This window comes from Boleophthalmus pectinirostris, unplaced genomic scaffold (assembly GCF_026225935.1).
Source record: "Boleophthalmus pectinirostris isolate CB_2022bp ecotype Guang Dong unplaced genomic scaffold, ASM2622593v1 HiC_scaffold_1, whole genome shotgun sequence".
Classification (NCBI taxonomy): Eukaryota; Metazoa; Chordata; class Actinopteri; order Gobiiformes; family Gobiidae; genus Boleophthalmus; species Boleophthalmus pectinirostris.
Genome location: NW_026570970.1, coordinates 3,883,506 through 3,892,657, shown reverse-complemented (window position 1 = coordinate 3,892,657; position 9,152 = coordinate 3,883,506). Strand labels below are relative to the sequence as shown.

The 9,152-nt window shown below is 40.2% G+C and overlaps 1 protein-coding gene across 6 annotated transcripts in view; it reads right to left on the bottom strand.

The window, feature by feature from the left end:
- LOC110159956 (glycerol kinase-like) overlaps nucleotides 1-9,152 on the bottom strand; it is a 58,310-nt gene that overhangs the window by 18,687 nt on the left and 30,471 nt on the right. For all 6 annotated transcript variants that reach the window (XM_055153004.1, XM_055153001.1, XM_055152991.1 and 3 more), the window contains exons 9-16: nucleotides 6,345-6,380; nucleotides 5,586-5,653; nucleotides 5,465-5,507; nucleotides 5,294-5,374; nucleotides 4,278-4,356; nucleotides 3,412-3,508; nucleotides 556-640; nucleotides 353-473 (exon numbers count right to left, since the gene is read on the bottom strand). In XM_055153004.1, the coding sequence (XP_055008979.1) occupies nucleotides 353-473; nucleotides 556-640; nucleotides 3,412-3,508; nucleotides 4,278-4,356; nucleotides 5,294-5,374; nucleotides 5,465-5,507; nucleotides 5,586-5,653; nucleotides 6,345-6,380 (610 nt within the window). The remainder of the gene's footprint in view (nucleotides 1-352; nucleotides 474-555; nucleotides 641-3,411; nucleotides 3,509-4,277; nucleotides 4,357-5,293; nucleotides 5,375-5,464; nucleotides 5,508-5,585; nucleotides 5,654-6,344; nucleotides 6,381-9,152) is intronic.

The window sequence follows — 9,152 nt, the reverse complement described above, 5'->3', positions numbered from 1 at the left end:
CAGGGCGCTCTGGATTGTGTGGCGCGCGTGTGGCGTCGTTTTTTGATGGAGTTGGAGGCTTTTGAGTGCGACCTATGGTGCGGAAAATATGGTATATCGGTTTTAGAAGCACATATCCAAGTGTCCTGGGTCACGTTTGAAAAAAATCGGATCTGTGTCATTCAGACTGTCATTAAAAGATCAGATACAGGAGCATAGGGGTGAAAAAAATCTGATTCGGATCACTTCAGTTTTCACCGGAGTGTTTAGACTGAGTGATCAGTGCAGGTTTATCACAGGAAAGACTGATCCTTTAATAAATGATACAGGAACGGGACTCTAATGTTTGGGTGCAGAGGATGTTCACACTCACCCACAGCGGTGCAGAGGATGTCCGCCTGCAGTTGCATGAGGAGCCTGTTGGACGTCATGCCTCCGTCCACCTGCAGCTGAGACAGCTCCAGCCCAGTGTCCAGGTTCATGGCGTCCACGATCTGAGACAGAGTCCAGGGTTAAACACAGAACTATGTCTGTATTCTGCACATGCTCAGTGTGTGTCCGGTCCTCAGGACTCACCTCTCTGGTCTGGAAGCACACGGCCTCCAGAGCAGCAAAGGCCAAGTGTTTTCTGTTTGTGAACTGTGTGAGTCCACAGATGATCCTGAAAACACACAACACGCAAACATACATATACATATACAATACATATACATATACATATACATATACTATACATATACATATACTGTACATATACATATACTGTACATATACATATACATATACTGTACATATACATATACTGTACATGTACCATATACATATACATATACATATACAAAGACATACATAGTATACATACACATACACACATATATATACAGTGAACCTGTTTACCAAGCCACCACAGAGTAGGGTTGGGCAGTATTACAGTACTACAGTATCTCGTGGTATCAAAAAGTAGCAGCAGTATCAGTTTCATTACCGTCATAAAAAAAATCTGCGGCGCATAACGACCTGATTTAATATTAATAATAATTTATTGATACCTAATGTGGTTTGCTCAGCACAAATCAATGTGTGCTTGTGTTTTCAGTTCAATGTTATCATGAATTAAAACTAACAGTGTTTATAATGTTTCTTTAACTGTGTGGAGAGACGACGTTCGATTAGTTTTGTTCCGTTCATAAAAGGGACAAACGAGACAAGATGACAAGTCCGGCCCAAAAAAAAAAACTAATACTTTTGCAATTTGGCAGCATTTTGGCTTCAGGCCACATTTATTTATATTTTACAGAAACTTAAAACCACATGACTCATTTGCATAAACTGTAAGCTCTGATAAAAAAAAAAAAAACAGCTCTTTCCTTGTGCGCTGATGCGGTTCAGCTTCTGTCGGACTAAAGGACACGACTCAGTGGAATATGAGTGTTCTCTCTGTGACAGAGGATGTGCTGCTGATGGTGAGTCTGTTCTGTGTTTGTGTCGTGTTGGAGATGGTTCATGTGAAACTTTTCAGAAATGATAAGTCTGCAGGTCGTACACACAGACGGTACAGCGGTGTGGCTTTGTAGTTTACCAAAGTCATACTAAAACATTTTGGTGATACGGTAATACTGTACAGTCCCTGACAAAAGTCTTGTTGCTTATCCATTTTGTAGAAACAAAAGCTTATAACCTGACTTTAAATTAATCGATTGGTTTTAGAAATGCCTCATATGAAGCTAAAACCCTCCCAATTTATGCTCAATATACTAAAATAAATTTGCTTCACTGAAGAAAGATTGATCATTTAATGAACACAGAAAGGTCAGATTTTGGCAAGACAAAAGTCGCCTTGTCATATGACAAGTGGCCTTGTCATATGATGCACCCAATCCTAGATTACAGCTTCACCTGTGATCAGTTACTGATCAATCAATTAGTGGGTGTGTATAAAAAGAACCTCAGCACACCAGACCTTCACATCAACTGCAACTTGACCTCTGACAACATGCCTAAGATCCACCCTGAGACCAAAGCCTTAATTATCAAGAGGCTGAAGACCAGATCCACTGCTGAGGTGGTGACACCTTCAATGTGTCTCAGCGTCAAGTACAAAGAATAAGAAAAAGATCTGAAATGACTGGAGATGTTTTTGACAAGCCCAGGTCCAGCAGACGCCGCAAGACAACTGCTCGGGAGGACCGTTTGTTGATTCAAAAATCCAAGTCCAGCCCCTTTTCCACTGCAGCAGACTCCACCAGGCCTGGTCACCTCAAGTCCCTGTGTCAACCACAACAGTTTGTAGAATTCTGTCTGGAAATGGCCTCCATGGTCGAATCAGTGCACAGAAACCAGCACTAAACAAAAGGCAATTAAAAAAACCGTGTGGCATTTGCCAAGGCCCACAGCCTGATAAAAGGATGGACACTGGAAAAGTGGCAGAAGGTGGATTTCTCAGATGAATCCTCGGTTGAATTACATCACAGCCGCCGCAAATATTGCAGGAGACCAACTGGAGCCACATGGATCCAAGATTCACCCAGAAAACAGTTAAGTTTGGTGGCAGAAAAAGCCTGGTCTGTGGTTCCATCCAGTCTGGGGGTGTGCGAGACATTTGCAGGGTGGAAGACAATATCAATATCCTAAAATATCAAGAAGTATTAGCTCCTCTTACATTTCCAACCATAAAAGGGTCAGATTTTGCAGCAGGATGGTGCTCCATCACATACTTCTATCTCTACATCAAAGTTTCTCAAGGCGAAGAAGATCAAGGTGCTCCAGGACTGACCAGCCCAGTCACCAGACATGAACATCATTGAGCAGGTCTGGGGTAGAATGAAAGAGGAAACATGGAAGGCAAAACCAAAGACTCTTGATGAACTCTGGGAGGCTGTAAGACGCTTTCTTTGCTATTCCTGATGACTTCATCAACAAATTGTATGAATCACTGTGGAACCACATGGATGCGTCCTTCAAGCTCATGGAGTCATACAAGATATTAAACATGGATCTCACAGCACCACTACTTCATTCACTGACGTTATGCAACATATTTTTGTATTTGAAGTAAATTATTTGTTCAATTTTCTGTAGGCGACAAAACTTTTGTCTTGCCAAAATCTGACCTTTCTGTGATCATTAAATGATCAATCTTTCTTCAGTGAAGCAAATTTATTTTAGTTTATTGAACATAATTTGGGAGGGTTTTAGCTTCATATGAGACATTTTTAAATCCAATCGATTAATTTAAAGTCAGGTTATAAGCTTTTGTTTCTACAAAATGGATACGAGACAAGACTTTTATCAGGGACTGTAAACCCCTGTAAAATCCTGAGAAGGTTTAACGCTATAACATTTTTTATACCGCCCAACTCTGCCACTGACACAGAACTACATGAAGTGTCTTCATTGCTTTTAAACGTAAATAAAAGTCCTCGGGCGTCTCACCCTCGTGCGCTGGGCTCCCAGTAGGGGGCGTAGAGTCCTGAAAACGCCGGCACAAAGTAACAGCCGTAGGAGGTTCCTGCAGCGGCCGCCAGCTTCTCTGAAACCAGACCACAAACAGAACACAGTGAGTACAGCACACGCCACAGCGAGGGTTCAATATAGGCCAGTTTCATTGTTGACAAAAGCGCGCGTTGCATGCTGGGAATTATTTTGGTCGGCGGCAAGAAACACTAATTCAACATGACGGACGGAGCGAGAAAGCACGTAAAGGGTATTGATCCCGGTTATTTATCCACTCTAACGGCAGAGGACCCAAGACCATTTGACCAGAAATTGGTCATAAACATCGACGGACGACAAATCACCCTTTTCAACCCCGACAAAAGGTGAAACCAAACCAAATTTCTGGTCAGAATCTCCAACTACCTGGACAAATATTCACGTTGGTGATATCCACAATGACTTGGTGGAAACTCCTGGGCCATTCACAGCAGAAAAGATGCAAAACCTCCAAGAGTCTCGATGTGTTGTTGAACTTGTTGGAGTCCACAGTTTGTTAGGATCTTCTACGTTTGCTCTGCGGATGTTTGAAAGTCGTTTAATTCACCGTTAGCGGTTCTTTTCACTCAGAATACGAAAAAGACATTTTCCTTCTTCCGTGCTTCTATTTGTGCATCCGATAATGCAGCAGGAATTTACCATTATCGGGGATAAATACGCGAGGTTACGCACTGTGTTTGACGCTATCGTGTTTCTTGCCTCCGACCAAAATATTTCCCAGCAGCAACGCGGGCTTTTAATAACAATGACGTCAGCTGAAACTCGCCTATAGAAACCTTGATATCTCCTGGAGCTGAAGATCTTACCAATCTCATCGGACGACTGCACGATGCCCATGTTGTCCCTGAGCCAACGAACCACAGCTCCTGCGATGGCCACAGAGCCCTGAGGGACAGACACAGGGACCAGCTGATGAACTCGCCTGGGTACTGGGGACTATGTTGAGGTTTATATACCTTTTAGATACCTTTTTATATGTCTTATGTACCTTGATTTTTAAGAACGCCACTCTCTCTTAAACTCACAGTATGTGACAAAGACGGCCTTTGTCCCCATTTTTCACCTTAGTTCAGTTACATCTATATCAACTAAACAGCTAAATAATAACTATCCCGGGTTTGTTTTATTTAGTCTTTGTTTAATTGATCACATTCACACAGTTACTTTAAATTCATTTTATTTGGTTATATCCCTTCATTTTTGTTTAAACTTACCACCTTTACCTGTGACTCCACATGGTCTGGGAACAAAAGAGGGGGCGTGTCCTTTGGCAGCCATATTTATAGGCTCAGGGGGAGGTGTTGGCCCAGACCATGTGGAGGGAAGCCTCGGAAATGGTTCTTTGTTTTATCAAATGGGTTATTAGAATTTTGGTTTCAGTGTATCTAGTTAAGTTGGAGCACTGTTCAGTTTAAAAGGGGGATTAGGCTTCAGAAAATAATTTAAGGCAGCACCAGTAAGGAAAGGAAATTGCTACAGTTTTCCCCGTAAGTTGGTGTGAACCCAGGGGGAGGGACTTCCTCTCTGGGGGGTGTATAAGTAGAGGCAGTTTAATCAGTAGGGAGGTGGTCACCATCAGTGCAGCCAGGTGCCTGTGGGTATTTTCTTTTGTTGTGTTATTTTCTGTTGCTTTTGTTTAGTTAAGCACAGTTCTTTTTTTTGTAAATATGTATATAATTTTGCCCACGACTTGGAAGGATCCAATAAAGAATTTGGTTTGGTGAAGGACAACTTTGCACTGGACTCTCATTTTGACCACTTGGGCCAGCTTCCCCACACAGTACATTTGTGTGAAAGTTGCTCTGTTTGACCGCAGACTCACCTCCAGAGCGTAGTGGGCAGGCTGGTTCTTGCCCAGTTTGTAGGCCACGGTGGTGATGAGGCCGTGCTCGGACTTCAGCGGCTGCACCACAAAACACCAGCAGCAAATACAGTGTTTTAACTCTTAAACAGTCTTAAACTTTATGCTTCTACATCAACGTTTCCCACTCACCTTAGTTCCAGTGTTCCTGAGCAGAAAACACCCGGTCCCGTACCTGCACGTGACAGTTCAAATCAGGTGAATAACAGTGTCTTTCACAGATGATCTTAAACACCGTACGGTCTTCGCTCACGTGTTTTTGGCTTGTCCCTCGCTGAAGCACATCTGACCCACCAGCGCCGCAGACTGATCCCCCAAACACTGGAACACACTCCAGTTCAATACACATCACTTATAGACACTACTTAAAATAATAATAATAATAATAATAACACTCAGGATATGTGACTAACTGGTGTAAAATCGTTATAAATTACAGATTGCTCTTGAACTATTGAACTAAAGCTGAATTTTGTGACCTGAAAACGAGATTTATTCAAAAGACAATGACATTCTGATGTTTAGTGCACTGGAAACGTGAAATTCCAATGTGTTTTCTTACGCTACATTATAAAAAACTCTCATTTAATAAACTTTTAACACTGGTTTTAAGGGATATTGAATCGTATCATGGAGCGAGTATTAGGATTACTTTAGTTTGTGTGTTATATGGGTCTGAGTCTTTGAGAAGAATGTGAATAAGGGTAAATTTTGTATTGTTTTATTGTGTTTACATTTTATTTCATCATAAAATAATACAATCAGAAATCAAGATCTATCAAAATGAGTTAGAAAAATATCCTGATCCAGCTCTGCCTTACATTTATTAAATAACAAGTGGCTTTAGAGCTGAAAAATCCCTATAAAAACATATTTTTGACTGTGAGAGGGGTCGCCTCCACAGATCTGACCTGTAACTTGGCCTGGTTTGGTCTCCACTAAGACAAAATGGTTTAAAGCCACACTGTGAAACATTCCAGACAAACCAATAACGTCATAATAAAAGACTCACCCCTGAGATGGGCACTCCAGCCAGAGGACCAGCGCTCTGGAAACACAAACAAAAAAGGAAGAGTTTCATTTAGAGATGGAACAAGATCTCATTAAACGACACGATATATCGTTTTTTTATATTTTTGCACACCCCTAATCTCGATATTTTATTACCTCCGCGAAGGAGGTTATGTTGTTGCCGGCGTTTGTCTGTTTGTTTGTCTGTTTGTTTGTTTGTCTGTTTGTTGTCTGTTTTGTTGTGTCTGTTTGTTTGTCTGTTTGTCTGTTTGTTCTGTTTGTCTGTTTGTTTGTCTGTTAGCAACGTAGCTCAAAAAGTTATGGACCGATTTTGATGAAATTTTCAGGATTTGTTGGAAATGTGAAAAGGAAGAAGTGATTTCATTTTGGGGGTGATCCGGAAGAAATCCTGGATTCTGGATCACTTTGAAATTTTAGTTAACATTGTGGTAAATGGGGCCAAAAATTTTGTTTCTCAATATCTGGGTTAATTATTGACCAAACCCCATGAAATTTGACTCAGGGATGGACAATGGGATCCTCTTTCATATTCCAAATTGAAAGATATGAGACAAATATTTATGGAAAACACAATTAATATGAGGGGGACTGTAGTCCTTGGCGGAGGTCTGCGCTCTCTGACTGCTTTTCTAGTTATTTTTACATTCCTACCACTGACAGGAACATCACACTTTACACAAAATGGATTCTTAAGTGTTTCCTGAGAATTCATTTTACTGTACAAAGTTGAATCGGCCCAGTAATTACAGAGAGATTAACCATAAACCAGGTCAAAAGGTGAACTTCCTTCCAGCTCAACGATAAACTGCAACCAAACCTCAAGAAGTCAGAGGAAGAGAAAAGGTACAGAGCTTCACTGGGTCATGAAAATGTCCCGACAAAGACCATCTTGCTGGTCCAAACACCTTCACGTTCCTCCATGAGATAAAAGACTTTAATATTATATAATATCAGTGTTGGGACGGTGACTTTTAAAATGTAATCCCCTGCAGATTACAGATTACACACCCCAAAATGTAGTTTGTAACGGAATCCATTAAGTTACTTAAGGTGAGTAATGTAATCTGAATACTTTGGATTACTTGATTTGCTGTAGAGAAGCAAAGACGAGAAAATCTTCACATAAGAAGTTTTGTCTGATAAAAGAAAATAAAAAGGCCGAGTCTTTACTGAACCAAATTAAAAATATTATTGATAGAAGAAGAAACACAGTCTGCGCAGCAGGATTTACTCCTGTTAAATCCTGTTTTAGACATGATTTACAACTGGTTTAGACCTGGTTTGGACCTGGTTTGGACCTGGTTTTAGACCTGGGTTTAGACCTGGTTTTAGACCTGGTTTTAGACCTGGTTTTAGACCTGGTTTAGACCTGGTTTTAGACCTGGTTTTTAGACCTGTTTAGAATCCTGTTTTAGACCTGGTTTTGGACCTGGTTTGGACCTGGTTTAGACTGGTTTAGACCTGGTTTAGATCTGGTTTAGACCTGGTTTAGACCTGGTTTTAGACCTGGTTTTAGACCTGGTTTAGACCTGGTTTTACCTGGTTTTAGTCCTGGTTTAGTCCTAGTTTAAACCTAGTTTAGACCGGGTTTTAGACCTGGTTTAGACCTGGTTTAGTGTCCGGCAATGAGTGGAATTACTGAGAAAAAAAAAAAAAAAAGGATATAGCCCCAAATGTGAAAACAGGAACATACCACTATGTAATCAGTTTATTTCAATAAAATAACTGTAATCCAATTACCACTCACTGAAACAGTAACTGTAACTCATAATTTGTACTCAGATTACATGTACCGGAGTTATGTAATCAGTTACTCCCCAACACTGTATAATATTATGGCCCATTTTTACATTTTCCAGTCAGGGCTACGTTCTGTTGAGACGTCAAATTTTAACCTTCGTAAAGCACATGTACTGTTATTTTTAAACTTTTTATGACGCAGTGAAATGCTTGACCTTTTCTCTTTACCTTTCAGCTCAGTTGTAGTTCAGTAGTTGTGTGCAAAAACATCTAAATATCGATATATCGTATAGTTTAATGTGATGATACAGTATGGATATCGTTGGTTGGTTTTGGTATACACTACCGGTCCAGAAGTTTTAGAACAACACACTTTTTCCAGTTTTTTTACTCCTTCCTGTCGACCAAAACATTTTCTAAACTTTTGACTGACGTGTGTGTCGACCTTTGTCAGACAGAACAGCTGAACACACTCGCGGCTCGTTCTTTTTTCAACACAAATCAAATATTGTTGAGAAAGTTCTTCCCAAGTCTGTCGCAGAAGTTTCCATAAATGTGCGGCACTTCTTGGTTGCTTCACTCTTCAGTCTTCAGCTCGATGGGTTTAAGTCTGGACACTGCAGGTTTTCAAGTTTTACCATTTTGTTCTTTTTTCCTGAGACTTGTGTTTTGTTCTTTTATCTTTTTTTTTTTTTTTTACCTCTGTCTGTTCAGTTTTTACCTTTGTACCATTTCAAGCTCTTCACTGAACTTGCACGACTTGAATTGCAATAAATAACTGGAAAAATTAGGGTGTTCTAAAACTTTTGACCGGTCGTGTATTTTACTAAATTAATTGAAACTCGTTTATGCGACACATTTGACATTTTCACTGTTTTGATGATTAAAATGTTTGTGTTTCTTATGAATTTTGCCCAAAAAATGTTTTCACAAAGACTTTTAGTATCACAGCAATGATTTAGCCATTATTTTTATTGAACCGTATTAAATCGATTTGAAATATACCGTATCAAATCGAAAGCTCGCTGTATTGAATATGTATGGGTAG